General features: G+C 36.2%; 1 protein-coding gene across 4 annotated transcripts in view; it reads right to left on the reverse strand.

Moving 5' to 3' along the window:
* Positions 1 to 829: 829 nt before the first annotated feature.
* The window catches only part of ARHGAP42 (Rho GTPase activating protein 42), a 299,718-nt gene continuing 274,369 nt past the window's right edge, over positions 830 to 26,178 (reverse strand). For all 4 annotated transcript variants that reach the window (XM_047692080.1, XM_047692078.1, XM_047692082.1 and 1 more), the window contains 7 exons: positions 21,467 to 21,626; positions 19,916 to 20,060; positions 17,915 to 18,295; positions 17,394 to 17,550; positions 15,425 to 15,487; positions 5,384 to 5,463; positions 830 to 4,952 (listed from right to left, as the gene is read on the reverse strand). In XM_047692080.1, the coding sequence (XP_047548036.1) occupies positions 4,864 to 4,952; positions 5,384 to 5,463; positions 15,425 to 15,487; positions 17,394 to 17,550; positions 17,915 to 18,295; positions 19,916 to 20,060; positions 21,467 to 21,626 (1,075 nt within the window). In that variant the 3' untranslated portion in view covers positions 830 to 4,863. The remainder of the gene's footprint in view (positions 4,953 to 5,383; positions 5,464 to 15,424; positions 15,488 to 17,393; positions 17,551 to 17,914; positions 18,296 to 19,915; positions 20,061 to 21,466; positions 21,627 to 26,178) is intronic.

Genomic DNA, 26,178 nt, shown 5'->3' on the forward strand with positions numbered 1-26,178 from the left:
ATTCTCTGTAAAAAGGTAAATGAAGATGCAAAGCCATATATAAAACTTCTAACATGGTGCCATATAGAAAACAATACACACTTTTAATCTAAGAGGCTGAATGGATTTAAGGCAAAGTTAGGCTTCTCTCAACCCCGGAAGGGTAAAGACCAAAGGAAACACTGCTGAGAGATGGCAGATGGTACAAAGGGGAGAAAGTGGTCATTTAATTATGTGGTGTCAGCACCTTTTCCCCCCACTTAAATTCCTAACATGGCCCTATACACGAACATATTGGATGATGGTTATTAATGCTTGTAATAACTATAAATGATCCCTGCCTTTTGGGACTCCTCAGTAAGCACACACTCTATTTCTCCCCAAAACACTATGAAATGTTCAACCTCTGAACCTGGCATCTCTCTTGAGGGCCAGGGAAGGAAGTGATGACCTACTGGGTTCCCTAATAACAGCTTCTAAACACTCATCTAGAATATTCAGATCAGTTTTCTGCCAAAAGCTCACTGCGAGTGCTATCAACATTCTTATTTGAAATTCCTGACTTAAAACAGTGGATGCAGCTGCCATAAAAAATGAAAAAAATCTTAAATATTGATCTGATCTTTTAAAAGTACATGTAACTTAAAGCCAGAGTTCATCAAAGATTACTATCAAGTTGAACTTGCACATTTGCAGGGAGACTTTGGGGACAATACATGGATACAATGAATGTATCCACTCAGTCTAGTTGATAAATACCTGGCAATAAGTCTGTAGCTCAACAGGAGACAGCTGGGACATAGACTATTTGGAAAGGTTAACTTCATTTGTAAATTTTTTTTTTTTTTTAAATTTTGAAAGGTAACCAAAAAAGATAGGAACCAAAAGTAAATAGCAATTTTTTCCATAATGGGAAACCTTTAGTCAAGTGCAAAATAACTTCTGGACAATAGTAAAGTCTCTTTTTTTTTCCTTACCAGAAAATATGATTTGGGGGTCCTACTCAGTGATGTTATTAAGTCATATACAGTAACAGCTGCAAATTACAAAGGTTTTGTTACAAAGAACAAAATCTGACTGTAAATGGTCTTATTGACTTATAAGTCAATAAAGTAGAATTCAAATTGGCGCTCTAAATGCCAATTAAGGCATCTTGAATATATAATTAAGGGGTATACTACAAATATAGTTGTTTGAAAGAAGGCTCTAAAGAGCTCTTCCACACCAGAATCCATAGGAATGATACCCTTTCTAATATCAGAAACAGGCACAGACCTGAAGAATAAAGCTGGGAGTAATGAGGTGAATGAAGTTATCACCACAGGATTACGGTGCGAGACTTTTTTTTTTCCTTACAACCTAGAGGATTTTTTTTTTCAACCTGGTGGATTTTTAAAAGGCATGCTGCAATATGTAAAACCAATTATCATAGAAATAAGAATAGTAAAAGTTATTATGTATCTTTATTTTTTCTACTTGGGAACTTGGATAATTTGAGATTATAAAGTACATTTTTTTCCCTCCACCATCCCTGAAAGAGCTAGCCAAGAAGCCACTGTTGAGAAACTTGGTTGCACTCATCCACATTACAAAGCACAGAGAACCAACATGAGTACAAAAACCACTCAAATCCAACAAGAAGGAAGGGCATTTCTTCATACTTCATGGACTTCACAGGAATACAAAGATTATTTTACTTTTCATACATTTACACATAATATAAGAAAAGCTTTCAGTTAACTGACAGTTTCCATGAGCTTGGTAGAGTTATGGCATAATAAAAAAAGTCACCTGTTAAATACATAAATGCTTTGTACTTGGAGATATTTTCATATAGACCCAAAATGATTAACTTAGATTTATCAATCTCTTCCTCATACTGATTATACCATAAGTAGTGTTTAGGGTGTCCACATTGTGCATTCTGAAGGTGTGGATGTGGTAATTCTAACATATATCTTCATATTATTTCTGAAAAGCCAAGGTTTCATTATTGAAATAAAGTTACAATTTTTAATGTGATCCTGTTTCAATGACTGCCAATTACCTTCTTTGTGTAATTAATATTCTATGTTATTTAGAGCACATGTCTTGATTTTCTCAATGCTCATAAACACCTCATCTGTAGGAAACTTATTTTTAAGGAAAAGCAGCTTAAGTCTGTCTGCAGTATATGGCCATAACTTATAAATGTAATCAATAGGAAGGAAAAAGGACCATAGCCATAAACTGCAAAAAGTACAATTTGAACAAGCACTCATACTTCTGTTTCAAAAAGGGGACCATAGTAAGTAATGCCACAATAAATGCCTCACTATGAGAAAGGAGAGCTGGGCTTCACATCCATGCCTTATATAGCAAAACCTTTAATCCCTTACTGATCATCAGTGGAATTAGCTCTCAGACAACTCAGAGGAAGGAACACTCTGGTCTGTGTTAAACTAAAATAAAGGCTGAGATTTCTCTATACAGCAGCAAGTGAAGTAGAATTCTGAATCTTTCTTTGGAGTCAAGTTGGTCTTTGAAAGAAAATCAACTTGCCATTAAGAAGTTTTAATCTAGTAGGATGCCAGATAATGGCAAGGGTGTTTAAACTGAGAGTGTCATAGAAACTAAGGGATTGGTACATCGGAAAAACTACCTTCTGTTCCAGCAGAGGGTAGTTGGGGTGTCAGCAATGCTATTATTACTAGTAAGGACCACCAAGGATCTAGAGACCAAAAAGCTCTAGCAACACCTGATTATAAGGATTCAAAGATCAATAGCAGGAGGTAAAAAATAAACATTTATCAGATTTTTTTCATTATATTACTAATTTTTACAACATTAAATATTTTTCGTTCCTTTATTTCAATGCACTGATACTTATTTCTGATTGTGATTCTGCCTACTGTTACTATTTTTAGGTTCTAATCTAGTATTTCATTTTTAATTTTTAAAAGCATAAATGCTCCAAAGCATGGTTGTGTATATATGTGTGCACATATAATTTAACCTGTTAACTCTAGAAACATTCATTTAAAGTAGAAGAAATTGATACTACAGATTATATTATCACATAAAAAGAGTTTTATGCAGTCAATACCTGAGTGTCTGTACAGTGGAGAACTCCGAAGTAACAAGTAAAATATCATGGCCCAGTGAACCAGTGCTATGGCAGGCTATGGTGAGTAACCAGCTTTTTGGAATCTTGAGAAAAAAGGCCACATGGAGATATTTACAGATATAATATGGAGATATTTATAGAAATACAGAGATATTTATTGAAATAATATTTTAGAATAATTAAAATAGAAATAATAGAAATAATGTTTGATGCATGACCAGATATTGGTGTTATATTTAAGTGGGTAGTAAATACCTATTACTATGTTCTATAAATTCAGTAAATTCTTAATAAATGCTATAAATTGATGGCATAAAAGAAAATCATGTACAGCTTTTATTCCTGCCAAAGATGATAAGATAATTTTAAATTCTGTGGCTCAACATAATTTAAGAATCCTGTATCTTTATGTTTGGTTTCTATTGCAATCAAGCATAGAATTAAAAGGCATAGCTTCTCGACTAGTGTCTTTAAAAAACATCTTTATCATTTGTACAAGAATTTCTCAAAAGTCAAAATTGATATGAGATAACAAATACTTTGACACTTTACAGTGTTACCAGTAGAATTCAGGCTGCATGCCTTAAAACTGCACTTTTTACACTGTTTTCCTATTATTGTAGTTATATTTTGTGATGCCACTATAATGCCCCTAGTAGATGATATGTGCATGACTTATCATGTTAATGTAGTAAAATTAAATGTCATGTGTTTTTATTTATACGTCAATGTTATAAAATTTCATAAAATCCCAAAATTATAAAGATAGTTTTAACCAGGTGTCAGCAAACCATGACCCGTGAGTCAAATCTGGCTTGCCATCAGTTTTGTATGGCTCATCAGCTAAAATTTTTCTATTTTTAAATGGATTTTAAGAAGTTAAGAAGGATGACATGCAGGACACATAAGAATTTTGATTTTCAAATTTTAGGGTCCATAAATAAAGTTGTATTGGCACTAAGACATGTTCATTTGCTTACTCATTATCTATGGTGCTTCCTGCTACAATAGCAGGGTTGAGCATTGTGGGGAAGACCTTCAAGGTCTGCAAAACTCCCAAATATTTACTATAAGACCTTGACAGAAATAGATTGCTAATCCCTGCTATGCCCATAGAAAGTGTCTGGAATGCGGAATGGAGTGTATATATTGAAATCAGTGTATGACTTAACTGGGTTTCATTTATAGACATCATATACATTATTCTTTTTGAGTATCATCTACTTGGTAAACAAATAAAAATAAACTTATGTTAAAAAAAACTTACTCCTTGAAATGTTTAGGACCAGCAAAACAATCATATATAAAAGAGGTAAATTCTTAAGAAAAAATAATAAATGAACAATTTAAATTACATTTTTAAGTAATGATTTCAAGGTACCTCAGAGAATGCCAGGCAGTAAAGGACATATCTAAAAATCCTTATAGCAAATTTCTAGTTTCCAAAGTTCTGGGATATAGTACTTAACACAGTATTTGAGATTCTACAATTGTCATGGAAGAGACAATTTGCAGAGTTACTTATTAGAAAAAAACAGGGGGGGAAAGATTTTAAAATAAAAAAAAGTCAAGATTTTTAAAAAACGGCATGGCAAGCAATTTAAGCATATTTTTTCTTTTCCATTTATAGGGGGCTACATAGTCTGCCGGTGTACAAACTTGATAGAAATTTACTTTTCATTTAGTGGGCTGACTGCCATATCTGTGTCAGATAAAATCATAGCACTTATTATTGTTACCATGGATACCATGAAGATACTGCCATCCACTAAACAGTATTAGAGGAAGACAACATAATTTTCTGGAACTAGTCCTGTTTTGCCTTCATAAGTTGCTTTCAACCATCCTGGTTCCACTGATGGGTACACTGATAAAAAAAATTAAAAAAAAAATAAATGTCATTCAATCAACATTAGCCTCGAATAAGTATATACATAAATGGGTAAAAATCCACATTAGATTGCATGTATATACTCAAGTTGCCAAAACAATGTCACCACCTCTTTAAGACTGGAAATGTCCTTTGCATTCATTAACCAATCTCTCCTCCTCCCCAATCCCTCCCATCCTTCTATCTTTCCCATTTCCCCCATCACTTCTTCCCTCTGCCTCTCTAGAAGACACAAGAAGAAATGGAGCTGCAGAGAAATTTGATGCACTCACTTGTACAGGTTATGAGAGGCAGCCTGGGCTAGATTCTGAGTCTGCTGGCTTCTATTTTCACTTTTTTTCCCTGCACTATTCCTTATCTTCCCAATCCACGATAGTGACTAAAGTGAAGGGAATTGGTACACTTACCATTAGAAAATATCGCCCCCTGTGGAAAGGAAAGCTCGTGGCTGTGCTCTGCTTTACAAGAGTACATGGCTTTGGCTTGGCTGAAAGAGCAAAAAACAATTTGTAAAACCCACAACACTCAACTCAAGTACATTTATACTTGAAATTATTCTTAAAAAATTATATTCGTTTTTAGTGGTAAGAGTATGATATACATAAAACACACATATAAGTGTGCATAAGAGCATTTTTCACAAACTGAATATACTGGTGTAAACAGATCAAGAAATCAAACAATGACAGCACACCAAAAACCCTTCTTGTGTTTTCAGGAAATGTCCCCAAGGGTAATTAACTTGGCTTAAAACAGCACAAATTGGTTTTTAAAGAATACTACTATTTAATAGTATCCTGGCAAACAGGCCATGTTTATACCTATATAGAAATTCATAGATACCCTAAAGCCTTTTTTTTTTCTACTTTCTTTTCAGACTACCAGAGGTGAGACTCCGAAATTAAAGGCCTACATAGTATAGTAAGTAAACTAAGTGGGCATGACACAAGAAAAACAATAGGATAAACTGATGATAGATGGCAACCAACAATAGCCTCATCGTCAGGTAGATTTTGAGGACAGGAAAGCTTTGCAAATCAGAGTCTATATCCACCTCCTAAAGTAAGAAGCCAACACTCATATGAGAATTCAGACTCAATGCAACCAGATACTATAGTTTCTTAAGAGAAGCCAGAACTTCAGAGTTTTATATGAGATCTATTTTAAAATATTTGAGTCTACACTAAAAAGCCATCCACTGAGGCTGCTCGTCAAATCACCAGTCAAGTCATCTTTAATCTTCAACATCCAATTACCTTGACAATACAATGAGTAAGTTACCCTTTCTCACCATCTCCATCACAACCAGAGTCGAAGCTAAAATAATGTCTGGCGTCACTCACTAAATGGCTTCCTAGCTTTCTAAATCCTCTAGGATTCCTATTTTGTCTCCTTACAATCCATTCTATACAGAACAGCCAGGAGGCAGTTTGAAATAGCTTCTGATAATCTTGTCATGATTGCCTTATTTCCTTGAAAACAACCCTTCAACTGGTCTCTAATTCTAGCCTTTACACTATGCATAATCAGGAACCGGTCAGTATCTCTGCTTCTTCTGTACCTGCCTCTGCTCACCTACTGTACTCCAATCACACTGACCTCCTTTCACCTCCTCAAACATGCTAAACTTTTCCCTACCTCAGGACTATCAGGACTTTGTCCTGAGATTTTTTTTTTTTTAATAAAGATTTTATTTAATTGACAGAGAGAGTGAGAGAGCACAAGTAGGCAGAGCGGCAGGAAGAGGAGGGAGAAGCAAGTTCCCTGCTGAGCAGAGAGGCCAATGTGATCCTAGGGTCTTGGGATGAAGGCAGATGAGTTGAAGGCAGATGCTTAACCAACTAAGCCACCCAGGCACCCCAGGATGTTTTCCTCTTGATCTTCACATGGCTATGCACTTCTAGTGCTTAGTTAAATTCATCTTAAATTTCACCTAGTTCATCTTAAATTTCCTAAGCTTTGTTAAAGGTTAGGTCTTCCTGACCACATGCTATAAAATAGTTGCCCAGAAAACTATCATACTCACCTGTTTTAAGTCTGCATGGTGTAAGTATCTGTTATTCTCTTGTTACTATTGATAATTCTATAATCTCCTCCCCAGTTAGAATGCAAGCTCCATGAATGATGCTTGATTGTTGGTAACTCAGTTATTTGCTCAATCAATGAATGGTAAAAAAGATAATATGCTCTGGGTCTGTTTTCTACACAATGAGTCCTTTTAAGACTGAAGGCACCCTGTCCTTCCTTCCTGAGGTCTCAGTACTTTACCTGCAAAGAAGCATCAGCAAGCAGTGTTTGCTATCTATAGCTCTCTCGAAGAGCAGTATAACATTGTTATTTCATTTCCCTGTTGGAGCTAGATGCTGGGTCTTATTCCCTTACATTTCCAGAATGAGACTAGGTCATTTATACGGGAGTTCCCAAACAGACATCTGAAAATCAGAAAATTAAAAATTAGAGAAAAATTGTGCTCCTACCTCCAGAGTCTAGTTCATGAGGTAAGTCTCAGGCTATACTTTCAGGAAGTTTGCTAGGACAGACTGCAGCAGGCAGATTTAGAAAGGACTACTAGCCCAGTACAACATGGTCTAAGGAAGAATTGAGGAAGTACAAGGCTCTACACTAAAAAGCCATGTTGGGGCGCCTGGGTGGCTCAGTCAGTTAAGCAGCTGCCTTCATCTTGGGTCATAATTCCAGGGTCCTAGGATCAAGCCCCACGTCAGGCTCCCTGCTCAGTGGAGAGCCTGCTTCTCCCTCTCCCTCTGCCTGCCACTCTGCCTACTTGTGTTATCTCTCCGTCAAATAAATAAAAAATATATATTAAGAGCCATGTAAATGTGTGTGTATGTGCGTACATGGACATGAATGCACGTGCATGGGGGTGTTGGTTGACATGGATGTGGTTGGTGTAGGGGAAGAGGATAATACCAAGTTATGAAGATTTCTAAGAACAAGAACATGGTAATCTTAAATAGAAAGAATGCTAGTTTTTCCTATAAATCTTCCAGTCAATTATAATCATTTAATCTAATATAATTTGGTATAATTTGATCTGATATAATCTGATGTAATTGAGAGTTCCAGAATCATTTCTCAAAAAATATGTAAAGGTTTTTCAAAAAATCAAATCTTCTAACAGCAAAAATTTCCTCTAATATTAAGTCTTACTGCTTTGAATCATTTGGAGATGCATAAGGTAACAATTTTCAGTCACATAAATCACTAAGATATAATAATCCTTACAATGATATAATTTGTAAAATTATACTCTAAATGCAACCAAACTATTTTTGTTAAAATTCAGACATGAATATTCTCTCTATGGTATTTTATTGAATTGGATTGGATAGTAAGGGGGAGGCATGTAGAATAATTATATCACTATATAAATGGGATATTGTTAAATGTGTCAAAGATACATAGCACAAAATATTATTTGTCATGACTTCTCAATTATCTGTGCATATGACTAGACAGGTATAATTTTCTTCTGCTAAGATCTGTAACTACAGGTGTTAACTCAGCAGAGAGCTTTGATGATTTAATGTAGACATCTGTGACGAAGTTTTCTCTCTAGGTGCTAATGCTTCCTCTTTTACTGCCTTGGTATATTGAAGAAGATGTGAAAATAACACTCACTTATTGAGTCTCTCTTCAGAAGATCCTAATATCTTTTGGAAAGAATTTTGGAAATCTTGCTTCTTATTGCATGGGAGAGTAAGATAATGGCACTCAACATCCTGAAAGCCATTTCTTCCCTTATCATCCAGAGGATGATCTGTTCACAAGACCTATTCCTAATTCTAAATGCTATTATTGATGAGTAGACTTACAAAGATTTGACAGGGTGAGTGTGCAAAATTCACAATGCTTATCTTAATATAGGCAACATTTTAAAATGTCACCTAATCAAACAATATTTTCTGGAAAGCCACTTAATGTTACACACAGACACACACACACACACACACAGACACACACACACACACACACATAATTTTTGTATGAAGGAAGGAGAGATGAACACAGATATAGTTAAAAAGATGCCAGTAACATATATAACATAAAGATGTAGTAACATATGACAAACTAAGTCTTCATCAGAAGATTTAATAAATTAACACACACCGATTCAATAAAGCACTAGGTAGCTACTACAAACAGTAAGGTAGGTGGAAGAACCCATGACATGAAACACTGCTAGCATATAAGGCAAGTATTTTACAAAAAAAATTTGTCCTTGCAAAATCCCTAAATTGCTCATGAGTCTTTCAATAAACACTGCACTTGCTTTTTGGTCACTGGTCAGAGATTTCTTAAATTAGTCATATGTTCCTTTCCTAGGCTTTTGTTAACAAATGCTGGCTGTTTCTGGTTTTGATGTCTGAGTATTGAATGCTTCAATGCTAAAGAACTCCCATGGGAGCTTGTAGAGTTACAGCTGCTTATGTCAAAGGCACGTGTATTGCAATTCTATTGAAAATGAAGTGAAAACGTAATTTTTTTTTTTTTTTTTGAGAGAGAGAAAGAATGTCCACATATGTGTGAGCAGGCAGAGGAGAATTGAGGAAGAGGGAGAAAGAGAATCTCAAGCAGGCACCATGCTCAGCATGGAGCCTGATATGGGGCTGGATCTAACGACCCAGACATCATGACCTAAGCTGAAATCAAGAGTCTGATGCTTAACTGACTGAACTACCTAGGCACCCTAGTAACTAAGTCTTTTTAAGTTAAAAATGTGTATTTTAGAGGCACCTGGATGGCACAGGGGTTAAGCCTCTGCCTTTGGCTCAGGTCATGATCTCAGGGTCCTGAGATCGAGCCCCGCTTCGGGCTCTCTGCTCAGCAGGGAGTCTGCTTCCCCCCTCTCTCTGCCTGCCTCTGCCTACTTGTGGTATCTCTCTGTCAAATAAATAAAATCTTTTAAAAAATGTGTTTTATTAGTTTAACAACTTTGTTGAGTATCTTTCCTGTGTTGGGCACCATGTTGGCATGATACAGTAAATACCACCTTCAGGGTTCCTTTTCTATGTTTATCACAGAGGAGTGAGAGGTTCACCAAGTATAGTCAAGGATGGATGGGTAGATGGAACCCTGAGAAAACACTGCTCTGATAGCAAATGCAATATATATGAGAATCCATTTATTTCCTATTACACCATATATTAAAGGGGTCTGTAAAAAATGTAAAATAATGTAACTCTGTATTAGAAAATATTTTTCATAAAACTTAGGTTATTTATGCTAATATGTAATGGCTTTTAAAAAAATACTTGTTATTGTATTAATGGTGTTTTGGTGGGATTAGGGAAGAGAGGTGTCAGTTCCTGACACTAATCACTAAGGAGTAGAAGCACATTGCAGCATGGCCACAACAGAGAAGTGGGATTCTATGTGGCCTGGGCTGGTGGTGGATGTGAAACAATTTCTATTATCATAGACACATTAAGAATATGGCCTTTGGAAGAGGTAGGGAGGCTAGACCCTGTTGTGACCTGGGGTAGTCACATAAACTATTTGCTTCAGTTTCACAGAAAAAGGTGACCCCCAAATGCTGGAGGACTTGTGATCATCAGGTAATGGGTGATAAGAATTTGAATTTTGAAAGGAAAGAGGTATTTCCTTAGTTCATTTTCTATATGTAGAAATGAAGTCCAAGAGAAATTAAAGTTATGGCAAAGTCAGGCTAGACTCTACATGTCCTGATTGCTGGTCTAGGACATTTGGATATTATCTATGAAGTCTCTTAATAATACTGAAAAAAATCACTTCTGTTACTGATAATTGTTGACTGTTAATAATAGTGAATAATCACATTTCTGTCTTTTAACATAAAGTGTTGCTATTATCACCTTTAGTTGTATTAGCTTATTCATGTTTTTAATAAATTCATAAATTTTTAAAAACTACTCAGTTTAAGTTTCTAATATAGTAAATATAAATAGATATGACTCCTATAAACAAAAATTCTTTGCGGGTCCTCAATGATTTTTATTTTTAAGTGTATAAAGGTGTTCTAGGACCAAAAAGTTTCAGAACCATGGTCTTAGATAAAATTAGGTGGGCCAAAATGTTAACAGTGGTTATCTTCAGGTGATGAAATCAGAGGTGGTTTGCCTTCCCCTTTTTGAGTTGATTATTTTCTACATTGTTTAAAAGAAGAAAAAGTTGGTATTCTTAAAAATCATGGATCCTTTTTTTGTTTTTTCATGTAGCACAGTGATTAATCTTTGTATGTGTCTAGCATGTGTCACTATGTCTAAACCAGTGACAGCCTTCTTAAATCTCAAACTCCCTGGACAAGATGACTTTGTTGAGCTTTGCTTTGGTGTTTTATAATCATAAACAAAACATTGGTTTGAAATTATGATAACAGAAATATATGATTGTTTATGAGCCAAGCACTCCCAATGTTCTTAATTCTCAAGCACATAATTCTCAATTCAACCTTCAGAAGATATTTATATAGCTTGCCTAAAATATATTACTTTAAAAAGGATCTTCCTCTCTGCCCAAGTATAACTAACACTGAGATAAAGGCTTTATGGGTATCATTTTCCACATGCTTTTATAATAGTAAAACAGAGTCTAGTGACATCTGGCTCTTGAAGGAATTTTCCAGATTAAGGAGAACAACTGTAAATAACCAATGTCTGCTTAGGGATATGCTAGGTACTATGACATTTTTCTCTATTCAAATGGTTCTCAAACTTTTTTTTTTGTTTGTTTGTTTTTGGTACATAAGAATCTCTTGAGAAGATTGTCAAAAATTCATATTCTCCACATCTCAGTCTCAGATATTCTGGTTTGAGAGACTGCAGCAACTCAGGAATCTTCATATCAACAAGTGTTACAAGTCAAGCTCCCTTGAAGAGTGGCCCCTTGTACTTTACTGAATCTGATTTCTTAAGGATTTCCAGTGATGTCAAAGAGATTAAAACCAGTGTCCTCTAATGATCACCTTGGCACTTTTGCTTCTACCACATTGACCAATACTTCTGATCATTCAGATTCTTCTTTGCTTGAGCTTTAAATCATTTAAACCATCCACCAAAGACCAATGCTCAGCCATTTTTCTTTTTTTTACTCAGTAAGCTCCACCACTGAGTACCCTTACCTTTATTTAAGCAGTGTAACCACTGTGTGGAAATTTCTCAAATGGCACGAAACTGCATGCCCTCTCCTGGTTCCAGCTGCACATTTCTTTCCTTTCCTTTCCTTTTTTTTAAATTTTATTTTATTTATTTGACAGAGAGAGAGAGTGCACAAGCAGGGGGAGTGCAGGCAGAGGGAGAAGGAGAAGGAGGCTCCCCACTGAGCAGAAAGCCTGACATAGGGCTTGATCATAAGACGCCAGCCAGGATCTTGGCCTGAGCCGAAGGCAAATGCTTAACAACTGAGCCACCCAGGGACCCAGTTGCACATTTCTAACTCCCTCTCAATGTTCCTCAGGCTCCTCAAACACTATGGCCAAAACTTTCCTTTCCCTCATATGTACTTACAAGTTGAGGTCAGAAACTAAATTATCATTCCTTTTGACAGTCTCAAAGACTTGGAATTTTCTTTATCTGTCTTTCATTCCCAAAGTATCGAAGCAGTTGTCCAATCCTGCTCTGATCCATAAAATTCTCCTTATACTTTTTCATGCTTTTGTTACTGCCCTAATTAAGGCATTTTAAATATCACCATTCCATCTTTTTTTTTTTAATTTTGTTTTTTCAGTGCTCCAAGATTCATTGTTTATGCACCACACTCAGTGCTCCATGCAATATGTGCCCTCCTTAATACCTACCAATGTTCTCTTCTCTTTACAACCTCCCAGAAAAGCCACTTGAATGAACTGTTAAGTATGTCCATGATTAGATTACCCCTCTGCCCAATGACTCGGGCTCTGCAGTAACTCCTGGAGGTGTTACTTTCCTGTTATTCATAGCAATCCACTGAAATCTCCCACTTGGTGTCTTTCCCAAAAATGGCTAGTCATCCTACTACCCACTACTGGTTTTATCATTCTTCAAGATCCAATTCAAGAGTAACCCTGAACTCCTTAGAAAGAAAGCAAAATAAGCATTACAGGAGGTTAGTAAGGAAAATGCCTTCAACTTCTATGTGTTTTTAATGTGTATTTAATGGTATACAAGAATATCAGGTGGCTGTTAATAGTTAATGATTAAGTAACACTGATGTATTAATTAGAAGCTTGAATATCTTAAGCAAGCATTTTAAATAGTAACAATAATAGTTACTATTGTACACCATCTACAGAGAACTTACCAAGTACTTCACATACATTACAGTGTACATTTATAACAATTTGTCAAAAGAATTATGACCTTCAAGGTTATTATAACTAGGAAGTGGTAAGACCAAGAATTTAAACATGGGTCTATCTGACCCTGACATTGGTTGTGCTCCATGGTGCCTGTCTCTTGGTGAAAAGTTCTGACACTGTCAAAAAATGCTATGGAACTGTTGACAAGTAAAGACTCCAAACTTCAGTGCACTGAGTGAGCTCTACGTTTATGCAGATAGCCATTAGAAGTTGATTTAGAGTATAACCTAAAAGCATATTAAAAATGCATAGGTTGATTGTTGAACATCTGAGTATATGACAGAGTTCTGATTTACTTTATTACTAGCTTCTTTTCTTAAAGTTTTGAAAGGATTATGTCTGATCACAGAACCTTGAGTCCGTAACAGATTTAGAACTTCATAATAAAAGGGCTCCATCTAGTGGAGCAATTCAACTATATCAAGACAGAAGAAGCAAAGTTAAACCCCTTACACTGAGGGCTTAAAAATGATGACAGTTTCAGAGAAATGATGTTTGCTCTGACATGCACAATATCTAGTTTTCACCATACCTTGACAAAAGGGAAGAAGGTGAAGATACTATGGATGGAGGTAAAGTAAATGCAAGTACTCTGGGATTTGTTCCTAAGTTCAACACATTGACCAACATCCTGGTAAGATCCAAAGTAGCTCTACTCTGAAGTCAAAAACATTAATACAAAGAGACCCGTGCTAGGCCTTGGGGAAAAACAAAACAAAACAAAACAGAATTTGAAGGTCAATGTATCCCTAGTAACTAGAACAAGCCTAACATTGCATAGGTATTTCATAAATACTTCCTGAAAAAGTCCACATACTTTAAAAGGTCAATAAAAATTCTATGGTTGAATAAATTTTTTAAAATTTTAATTCCAGTATAATTAATATATAGTGTTATATTAGTTTTAGATGTACAACATAGTGGTTGCATAAATTTAAAAATAACTATATAATGATATTTCAATTAACAGTGATTCCTTTAGTTCATAGCCTTGAATATCTGAACACGGGAAGCTCAAAATTGCCTTTGTACACCCAAAAGAAAAATCAATGTTTATTCTTCAAGTGCACTTATATGCTCTTTCAATAGTAAGCACTTAATGACTCAGACCTGTTGCTGATGGTAAAACAAAATAAAACAAAAACAGGCATACCAATATACTAAAAAAAAGTCCATCATTTCAGGCATATTCAAATTAAAAACCAAAGCCCACTGTGGATGAGATCAATCTGGAATAGGAGGAGAGGAAAGCGAAACCTTTGGAGCAAAGAGATTATTAGCAGCAAGATGTAATAACCCATCTCCTTTTAACAGAGAGGAAGGTAACTGGGAAAACTGAATTAAGAACTGTACTAAAAAGAAAGAAAGAAAGAAAGAAAGAAAGAAAGAAAGAAAGAAAGAAAGAAAGAAAGAAAGAAAGAAAGAGGGGCTTGGGGCAATCAGCTCTACAGCAACACAGTGGCCATTAAGAATAAGCATATTTTTCAAGCATGTTCATAAAGTTTCTTCCAGATAAAGTTCTATAACTTTTAGAAGTCAATATACTTTTGAGGTGCACCTGGTTGGTTCAATCAGTTAAGCATCTGATTCTTGGTTTTGGCTCAGGTCATAATTTCAGGGTTGTGTGATCAAGCCCTGAGTCTGGCTCTGTGCACAGCAGGGAGTCAGCTTGAGATTCTTTCTCTCTCTCTTCCTTTGTCCCTTCCCCCCCACAATGTGCACATACACACACACACTTTCTCTCTCAAATAAATAATAAATCTTTAAAAAATTTAAAGAAAAATAATATACTTTTGAAAACTTTTCAGAAACTGTCATCAAAGGTGTCTTTGCTGTGCCAAGGATTATGGCAACTTTATCTTTCAGAAGACTTGTTTAGAACCCTTCCTTTGTGAAGATTTTAGTAAATGAGGCATCATTGGAACAGCCTGAAAGGCTAAATGCTATTTACAGACATGAACCTTTTTCCCTCTGAGAGACAGTGGGTGTGGATTTAAACATCTGCAGACCTGAAGGTCAGAACTGTCAAAGATGACCCACTATGTCAACAAAAGACAACAAAGTCACCCACTATTTTATTTATTTATTCTTTACTTTAAGGGTTTTGAAAACTTACCGCCCAGAAGAAACCAGCTTAAGTGAACCAACATTTTCAAACAGTTGGGCTTTTGCTGCCACACTGAAAAACAATTTTAAAATGCAAGTTTCATTAAAATCAAATCATTCAATCAAATCAGAAAATCATTCAGTTCAAAGTATAATTTGGGGTTATCAGTTATCATACCCAGAAATAATTAGTTAGGAACTATCTACAAAATTTGACCTGAATTTTCATTGTTTTAAGCTTTAATGTGGAAGAAATTTTTAGATCTAGTCTCCAACTCACAGAGTACCAGATGTAATAAACCTATAGCTACCTTCCCTGGGGATCTTACTGTCCTCATCTTTTCTACTTCAGAAAACTGTAGGAGCAGTAAAAAAGAACATTTTCTCCCTACTCAGCTTCTGGCAGTGATATTGACTCCTGTGGAGCCTCAGTTAAGAATCAAGTCATCAAGACAAAAGAATTGCTGTTCATTCTGATAGTTAAGACAAAACTAGTATTAAAAGGTTTCTTTCTTTCTTTCTTTCTTTTTTTTAAATATTTGAACATAGTTCTTAAAGTGAAAAGAGAGACCTTTGAAAATATGGCCAATAAATACATTTGTGGATTCAAATCTTATTTCAAATCACGGGAAGCAGGGCATGATCTGTTTAAGAAACTGAGACTATATTAAGACTAAGGCACCATGGGGTAATTAGAAAAGTTTCTATACTTACTAGAAGAGAATATCAAATTCTGTGAATGATGTTTTAAATTAGATTTTTAAAGTGTATCTTATTTCTTTAATTGACAAACTTTTCTTCCAGAGCCTAGCTGGTTGATAATATGAAGGGTCATTTTACACCTAATACAGAATATATATTCTCTCAATGTTAATTTCTACTTCATCAGGATAACTATAAAACAGAATGAAATCTTTTCTTTCCCTCATAAAGGATGACATTTATATTCTCCTATCTCCTTTGACATATTGGCTTAAAATTTATTTTTCCATAATGACTAGAACTATACACACTGTGCAGTAGACAGATTTATAAATATAGCATTTGTCTACATAGTGGTAGTTGGATTTCTGACCAAGAGAGATAATATATGTCAAACATACTCTGTAATCAAAAGGTTCTTGTCAAAGAAGGTGATGAACAAATGCATTTAAGATACTGTTCCTACAGAAACAGGCTTAGCAAAATGTCTTACTGGACTTTCATAGAATAATTAAATGGGCTCCTTAACTTTCCAAGTATTCTCATTATCTTGAAAACAAGGTTTCTACTACCTACTGCAGCGGGACACGCAGGACATTAAGAGATAACATATGTAAAGGAGCCCAGTAATACCTCATATAGCATTTGGAAAGCTTAGTAAAAGTCAGGAAAACAAAATGAAAGGGTTAAAAACTTTCCTTTTTAAATTTTGCTTACTTCTTCACCCAAGTTCCATTTTCTCTTTGTCCCCTTCCTATTTACAGCTATGTACTCTATCCTATCTTTACGCTTCTGGGTCTTTGGATTAGAAGTACTCTCTTTAGCTTTCCATGCTCTTTGTTCTCCATGAACTTGTTTAAACTCCGCTACTCATGTAGCGGAGACAAATGATGGATAGGAGAGAAAACAAACCCTCATAATGTAGACAGCAGTTGTATTTATAACAAAGAGATGGGGGAGGTGAGATATGGGCTCAGCTATAAGGTAGATATCTAGCTTTTACAGAATGTCTAGTTTCAAAGCCCAAAACTACTAGATTATATATCTATTCTCTGTCTTTAAATTGGGCCATAGTTCTGCTTATAAGATAAATGCTTGAAATGGTATGTGTGTGGAATATCTTAAGCCTACTCTAATGTATATGTCATTTGTAGAAGAGCACAGGGTCCTACAGAAGTTGACTGTTCCCACACTATAGATGAGGCATTCAGCTGTGGACATACTCAACTCCTGTGTATCCCTGAAGATACACCAAATATAAACTCTCTCTCACTTACACAGAGCCAGGTCGCTGGTAGCCATTGCTTGAGGCAGTGTCTAGCCTTAACCTCCTGCACATTTTTGGAGGCAGGTCTGGGTTTGGCAGGGCTTTGGGTATCTCTTTGGAACCTATAGAAGTTAAGCTTTGAATGGATCCACTGTAGCTCTTGCTTCCTAAAAAGAAAACCCAAGAAAACAGGCAAGGTGCTATCAGACAAAATAACAGCAGTAACACAGTACATGCACATAACAAAAGGAAGCATTTTTCTCTAAGCCCAAATGAGAAGGTTCAGAATGTTCTTTGAGTACAGCAGCCCATCACTCAGGGAGATCACAATCTACAGTAATTACAAAAGCATCACCTCAGAGAGATGGAAAGATCCACGAAAAAGTCACAGTGCACAGTTTTAAAAATCTTAGCTCAGGAACAGCATTGTTAGCCCTTTCACCATTAACTTTTCCCTCCTTAATCATGCTGAATAATCCAGCAAGTGATACAGAAACAATGACATTTTACATAAGCTCAAATCTGGTTTACCTTCAGCTGCAGAGATCGATCTGAGAGAGGAAGCTGAGGCTCTTTTCAGTCCTGAAAGCCCATATGGCCCCTTCTTGACCAGGTCTATGGGTGGGGAAACATCCCCTGGGCTGGTGACCGAGGCAACACTTTGGCAATCTGATTCTGCATCTGTTTTGGTTGCATCCTCTTTAGAACTTGATTCAGGACTAGTTGTCCAGAGTCCAAGATTTTTCTGTCCATTGGAAGGTGATGGGGATACAATCCAAGGAATCCCTCCAGATTTCTCCCTGGGCTGGCAGGAAGCAGACTTGGTTGTGCTGTTTTGTTCAGAGGAGTGAGAGGAGAGTGACTCAATGCTCCCCATGGGTGTGCTGTCTGGGCTGCTGCTATAAGAGTCACCTGAATGGGAGCAAGAAAACAGGAGTGGCTCTCTACTAAGAACAACACAACCAAAGCCTTTCCATTCTCCAACTCACATGTGCTCAGTGGCCACCTGATCCCTTGGAATGATAGGCCTATACTCCATATGGAAAACCATTGTCAGTTCTGGAGAACAGCTTTAAAACATGCATTTCAACCCAGTGAATGCATTTTTCAATACTATTCAAGGAAGATTTTATATGTAACCTAATCCTACGAAATAATGTTACTTCTTGAAGGATTAGTGAGCTGATTTGAATTCAGACAAAATTTCCTTCTGGGGACACCTGGGTGGCTCCATTAGTTAAGTGTCCAACCCTTGATCTCAGCTCAGGTCTTGATCTCAGTGTCATGAGTTTGGGCCTTGCATTGGGCTCCATGCTGGGCATGGAGCCTACTTAAAAAAAATTGCTTCTGAAAAAGAACTCCCAAGTAATAGAAATAAGATTCTTTGATGACATTATAAGAGATCAATGAATGGAAGGAGGGATGTTAAAGAGAAGTTTCTGCTGTTTTTTTTTTTTTGTTTTTTTTCCTGACGTTAGGTGACTCTGAGTTATAACGCATCTGAGTCCTCCTTCATTCAAAGGCACCAGTCATACCAGCTGCAATTTAGAAACTGTTCGTATTTTTAAAAGAAGGGACTTTTCCCCTCTTCCTGCCAAGATATAGCAATGTAAGAAACTGCCTACTTAACTGAATTATTTTTTAATGTTCCTAAAAGTAAGATTTAAGGAAAAAAAAATCAGAAAAATTGTAATAAAATATTCAAACATATCTCAATTAAAAATTAGTGTTTTCTATTAAATACTGACTACGAGAAAAAACTGGGGGGCTTGGGACTATAAAGTAAAATGAAACAAGCTTAACACACACTGTGGGCTGAAGCTGCCACCTACTTTGCTCTGGGCTTGGTTTAGAACAGAAAATTAATGATAATGTGTAATGTGATTTCTCTTTTAATTTCTTTTCTCTCTCTCTTTTAGAGAGACACTTTGATACCCAAGAGATGATGCTTTAAGGACATAATGTGAAAAGAAGAAAGAAAATGACTGCTTTAGCCAGACTTTTCTTGCTTTCTTCTCTACCACTTTGACAATAGGACAAAACCTGCTACAAAGTAGCACTCGATGTACTTAATAGCAGTTGCAGAAAAAAAGGGTACTGAGCAAACGATTTTTTTTTCCTTTGTAGCAGTAATGAATTTGTTTGTACAAAGTACTTTGTAACTATACTGACAAAGAATATATATATGGGAGGGGAGTGTTGGGGAGACAGTGTCAGTAAAATCATCTATTTATTTCTACCTTAAGGTTCTTAAGGTGAGGTAAGACTAAATCAAAGAGGGGCGCTTGGGTGGCTCAGTGGGTTAAGCCTCTGCCTTCGGCTCAGGTCATGGTCTCAGGGTCCTGGGATCGAGCCCTGCATCGGGCTCTCTGCTCAGCGGAGAGCCTGCTTCCCTTCCTCTCTCTCTCTGCCTGCCTCTCTGCCTACTTGTGATCTCTGTCTGTCAAATAACTAAATAAAAAAAATCTTTAAAAAAAAAAAAGACTAAATCAAAGAATGAAGAAAGCATCTCCCTACAGCAGGCACACTTACTATCAGGTTCTGCCAAGCATGGTGTATACCTCCCTCTGGGTTTCCGGGAACCTGTGGACAGGCAGATTGCTCGTGTCCTTCGGGATCCAGATCGAGACTGAGGCTGAGGAAGAGGAATGCTTGGGTCTGGGGCAGTATGAAAAATCTACATACAAAAAAACAAAACAAAACAAAATAGAGGTCAGTCAAAGAGGAGTTGCCACTTTCATCATAAAATGATATTTGTGAGTTAATAAATCATCTTAGAACTATATGCTATTTAATCAGCTTCATGGCAAGAGATGCTTGATACAAAAAATATCCTACTGCAATTATAACTTTTTCTTTACCACTTACACTGAGTAATGTCTGTTCTCTGGGTTTTCTTTTTTATCTTCCCCAGTTTCCCAACAACGAATTTCAGAAGATTTTCCAATAATTTCAAATATGAACAAATGTCTGTGTCAAGACACACAGACTCTTACTACTGTGGTATTTTCTTTCGCCTTCATGCTGAACATAACCTGAAGGGAAGAGGCTCATTCTGCGTCATCTCCCCAGCCAAGCAGTTCCTTGCTTCTCAGGAGAAAAGGTACTGTCATACTATTGGCCCTGAACTGTCTTGGAACATGACAAGCTGCAGGGAGAAGTCTGAGCACAGCTGTACGATACAGCTGGTGGTCGTGGGTTGTGAGTGCTTGCAACCTTAGATAAATGAAGGATATTCTTCTACAGGCACCAAGAAGGGACCCAGGGAAGGAGAGGGCATAGTCTTTCTCTCACAAGGACTAGACCTGGCATAAATGGATCACAAATGTTTTGAGTTTTAATGGCTAGATTTACTTAACAATCCAATCACTTTGACTTTCTCAATTTCCCATTCCCATAGTTATTCTAAGATCTCAATCTTGTCAAAGAAACCAAGTTTAAAGATCAGAGAGGACTTCAAGACTGTCCCTGGAATTCTTTTGTTTTATGGAGAATATTATTGCTGCTACAATTCCAGGGAGACAAAAAGGTTAAAAACAGACTTAATCACCAAATGATTCTAACAAATTCTCTGAGTATGAGCAAAAAATTCACTACACAAATACTAAAAAAGAGAATCTTGAGAAGTAAATGATGTAAAAGGAAAGGAAACCATTTACCTGGAGGATTCTGAGAAGCACTTAAAAACTAAACAAGAAAAAAAGAAATCAAAGTCCCCATGAAGAAGCAATTTTTACACGGGCGCCTGGGTGGCTTGGTGGGTTAAGCCTCTACCTTTGGCTCAGGTCATGATCTCAGGGTCCTGGGATCGAGTCCCGCATCAGGCTCTCTGCTCAGCGTGGAGCCTGCTTCCCCCTCTCTCTTTCTCTGCCTGCCTCTCTGCCTACTTGTGATCTCTCTCTGTCAAATAAATAAATAAATAAAATCTTAAAAAAAAAAAAGAAGCAATTTACACAAAATGTACAAGACTGATATTTTATACGAATCTGAGATCACAATGAACTCATAGATAATACAAATGGAAAATTCCTTCTTAAAAGCAAAGTACGAGATTTGATACTTCCACATGAAAATCCAGCCTACCTTTTCATAGTGCTCGATCAGAATTTCAACAACAATATTCTGAAACTTAATATTCATCATGGCAGCCACAGTTTCTTCTTGTGCTCTCATGAGAGTTGGGCCAAATATAACACCAAGGTTAGAGACAGTCATGAGATTTTGTTGGCTGTGTAGTGATACTCTGCAAATAAGAACAATAAAAATAACACAAGTTGAATGTTTAATAATTAGGCAATGTTCTCATTTACCAAATTTGTGGCATAAATAAAATGTAAAATATGCCATGATAGGTTAGTTTTTCTAAGTAGTCAGTTTCAGCCACTCCCAATTGGTAAATGTGGGTATAGCCTAAAAAGACAGAAAAAGTTAACATTAGCTAAATAAAATAATTACAAAGCTTAATTAAAGGAATAAATCTTAAGACCTTAAATCAAATATAATCACCCTAGAGAGATTATAAGTTGTTAGGGATTCTCCAAGGTACTACAATTCTTTTAGAGTAGATGGTTAAGATTAGATGGGTTGGAATCATATTCGGATACACTAAAACATATTATTGAGAACCTAGTGCCAGGCATTTTCATAGATATTATTGCATTTAATCCTTCCAGGAAGTCAGTTTTTCCTATTGTATAGGTATTTAAAAAATTAAAAAAAAAAAAAAGCAAAACTGGAGTGCCTGGATGGTGCAATCAGTTAAGTGTCTGACTCTTGGTTCTGGCTCATATCATGATCTCAGGGTCCTGGGAGAGGTCCTGCAATGGCCTCTGCATTCTGCACAAGTCTTCTTGTCTCTCTCCTTCCCTCTCTTCCCCTCCCCTCTACCCTTCTCTCAAATAAGTAAGTAAATCTTTTTTTTTTTTTTTTTAAAAAGCAAAACTCCTAGGGTAAAAATGATGTACTCCATGTAACAGCAAATTAGGGACAGAGATGTTATTTCAATTCAGGTCTCCTGAATATAAGTCAGGGGATTTCTTAAGCTCCCTACATAAGACAACTGGCCAATGAATGTTTCTAACCTTCCTTTTTCCATTCTGTTCATCCACCCATCTATCTTCTCATCCATTTAAAATTCCCTGAATGCCTCCTTAGTGCTAGGACTGTATTAGGCAAACAGTAAGAAAAGGAGATATGGTATAGCATCAGTGTTGGCTTGAAAATGAAAATGAAAGAAAAAGCCTCTGGTGTTAGTTACCTTACTCCAGAAACTACCAAAAATGACTTTGACTAATTAACTTGGAAATTAGATATATTCTTTTTTTTTTTTTTTTTAAGATTATTTATTTGAGAGAGTGCATGCACATGGGAGTTGGGGGAAAGAATCTCAAGCAGACTGCCTGTGGAGTGCAGGGCTCGGTCTTAGAACCCTGAAATCATGACCTGAGCTGAAATCCAAGAGTCATAGACACTTAACCAACTGAGTCACCCAGGTGCCCCAACTGATATATTCTTAAGAAGAAACCTCATTCATTTGATCAATCTTCTAGGTTAACCACTGCCTTTTTCTATCTTACTTCTAGACAGACTGTCAAAATACAAAATTCTAGAAAGAAGCACAACACAAGATTATGTTTATACCTAAGTGTGCCTAACTATATTCCAGAAGCAAAAGTAAAATTTTATGGGGAGGGACACCTGGGTGGCTCAGTTGGTTAAGCAGCTGCCTTTGGCTCAGGTCATGATCCCAGAGTCCTGGGATCGAGTCCCACATCGGGCTCCTTGCTCAGCAGGGAGCCTGCTTCTCTCTCTGCCTGCCACTCTGTATGCCTGTGTTCGCTCTCTCTTCCTCTCTCTCAAAAAAAAAAAAAAAAAAAAAAAAAAAAATTTATGGGGAATCCAGGATTTTGGATATTATGCAAATTTTATGGAGAATCCAGGATTTTGAATATTATGCATATCCTAGCATAGGACAGGAAAAACTGACTGTCTCACTGACTGAATTTTTCCGTTGTACCTGAGAGAGCACAAACTATGAAGCTCTTGGTTAGAACAGGAAGACATTTCATTCCAAATTTTCTTTTTACATAACCAAATATTATATATACATGTATTTATGTATATGTATTATAATACATATTATAATACATATGTATATTAGTTGCTTAGTATGTATCAAAGCATCTACTAAGAAAGTAGTACATAAAGTATGTCTGGATTTAAAGCTTGGATCCATCCAACTTCTTAGAAGCTGGGCAGCAATCAGCCAAGTTAGTTACAATCTCTAGGCTTCAGTTTTCTCATCTATGAAGAGTAAAAACCCCTATAGGGTTGATAAGATTAAATAATGTTCTAGGAAATATGATTTCAAAACATTAACTTCCTTGTAATTAAATTGGCTTTAGTCACTCTTGCTAGAATATGAGTTGATGGTAGTGTGAGTAAACTGGAATGATATTAATATTAAACTCATGAGGAAAAAATTTGGAAATCCTAAAAAAAAAATTAGAAATAAAAAAATTTGGTTTTGAAAAGGAGAATATGACTATGTTGCTCAGAAGATGGAATAGTTGGATGAACAATTTTCTCTTCATTAAATTTCACTTCTGCTGAGCGAACTCAATCAATATAAACACTTATCACCCCACATTTCAGCTATTTCTACACCTCATTTCCTCAATTTGTTGTAGGGAACAGACATCCAACTGCCCTTTTAAATATTCAAAGTTGGAGTTGAAGAAAAGACTGCAGATAGCTGTTTTAAAGACAAAGAAAATGATTCTCAGAAAGAAGTAATGGTTTATATCATGTCTCAGAGTTAATTAATGGAGATTGGAATCAATCTTCACTGGTTCTTTAGATAGTGACCAATACAGATCACTTTTAAATTCTCTTTTCTTCAGATATATTAAGGTTGCCAGGGACCATGAGTGTTATTATGTGTTTGTCGTTCACTTAAGTCACTGGTGATGTGAACACACATTTCAAAAATACTGCTCAGTTAACAGGGATCGACTTTTTGTAGGTTCAGGAAAAAAGCCAGGAATGGTGGTAAAGTATGGGCAAAAGAATTTTAATCACTCTTCTATGGCCAGATACTATTCCTCTGTTATTCCTGGTACCAAAGCCACGCACATTCATTATAAGGGGGAAGTTTGAGTTCATCTAACATTCTGGATAACTAAATAAAAACCTTTTATAGGACACTCATGTATCTTTTAAAAGCAGTTTAAAAAGGCTTTGCTAGAAAATTAGCTTGAATATACCAAGAGAATGCCCATTATGTACAATGTGGTTAAATTTCATAAAGAGGTCACACAATTCAAAACATAATTCAGGACTAAATCTGACCAAGAATCCTCCTTCATTATTTAAAAGAGGAATTGCCATATGCAACAGTTAATAATGAACTTGAAATGATGCAGTTCCTAGTGGATTTCCTTCTTATTTCAAGGGGGAAGAGGGCAATTCATATTATCTTATCTGCAGGTTAAGATGAGACTTATTAAAATGTTATGTAGTACTCTTTCAAATGTGCTGGCTCAAAGTAGCATAAACTGGGTAACTACTTATAGTAAGCAACTAAGGAGCAATCATTTAATTGTGAATCTCGCTAAGATGGAAAATATCCTTATTTGTATATGAGCTGTAAGGGAATTCTTAAGTTTAAAACCTAAATTTGGTGGCACCTGGGTGGCTCAGTTGGTTAAGCATCAATTCTTGGTTTTAGCTCAGGTCATGATCTCAGGATCATGGGATCAAGGCCTATGTCAGGCTCCGTGCTCAGTGGGCAGACTGATGGAGATTCTCTCCCTCTTCTTCTCCCTCTAGTCCTCCCCTTGCTCTCTCTCAAATAAATAAACTTAAAAAAAAATCTGAATTTTGACTTTTGTTTACAGTAGCATGTCAAATGTATGTGTGCGTGTGTATGAAAAAGAGAGAAACTTTAGGCAGATTTATGAGGCCACAGTACCTACGTATTTGTTCAAACATAATTCTAGATGATCCTGGGAAGGTGTATTTTTGCATAAAATCAAGATTTAAATCAGTAGACTTAGAGTAAATCTTCCATGTGAGCGTGAGCAGCCCTCATTCAATCAGCTGAAAGTCTTAAAAAAGACTGAGGTCCTCTGAGGAGGAGGGGATCCTGCTTCCAGACTGCCTTGGAAAGCAGCTGCAATGTTAACTCTTCCCTGAGTCTCTAGACTACCAGCTGCCCTGCAGATTTCAGACTTACCAGCCTTCACAATAGTGCAGGCCAGTTCCTTGCAATCAATCTCTCTCTCATATACACATACAAAATACACACACACACGACTATATATATATATATATATATATATATAGACACACATGTATAGCTACATACACACACACAATCATCCTATTGGTTTTGTTCCTCTAGAGAAACTTGATTAATATGATACCTATTAATATGATACCTATCCGGATTTTTAAATACATATATGAATTAAGAGCAGAGTCAGAAAAATCTTATAGACCAAGTGATGCTATGAATTCAGAGAAAGATATTAACATTAGAGTGGCGATTTGACCTGGCAAAACCTGTTGACACTAGTCACACAGAGAACTGATCCTCAGACTTAGGGCTTATGATGCATCAAAAGGAATTGGGGGGGAAAAATATACTCCTTCATATATTGTTAAATTGACATGTAAGGTGTTTGTCATTAGTTTAACAGTTGAAATTAACATTAGTTAATCCTTTGCACAGTGTAAACATACAAAGAACACACACACTCGCACAGATAATCTTAAAAATAGTCACATCTTTT

The sequence above is a fragment of the Lutra lutra genome, chromosome 10 (assembly GCF_902655055.1).
Source record: "Lutra lutra chromosome 10, mLutLut1.2, whole genome shotgun sequence".
Classification (NCBI taxonomy): Eukaryota; Metazoa; Chordata; class Mammalia; order Carnivora; family Mustelidae; genus Lutra; species Lutra lutra.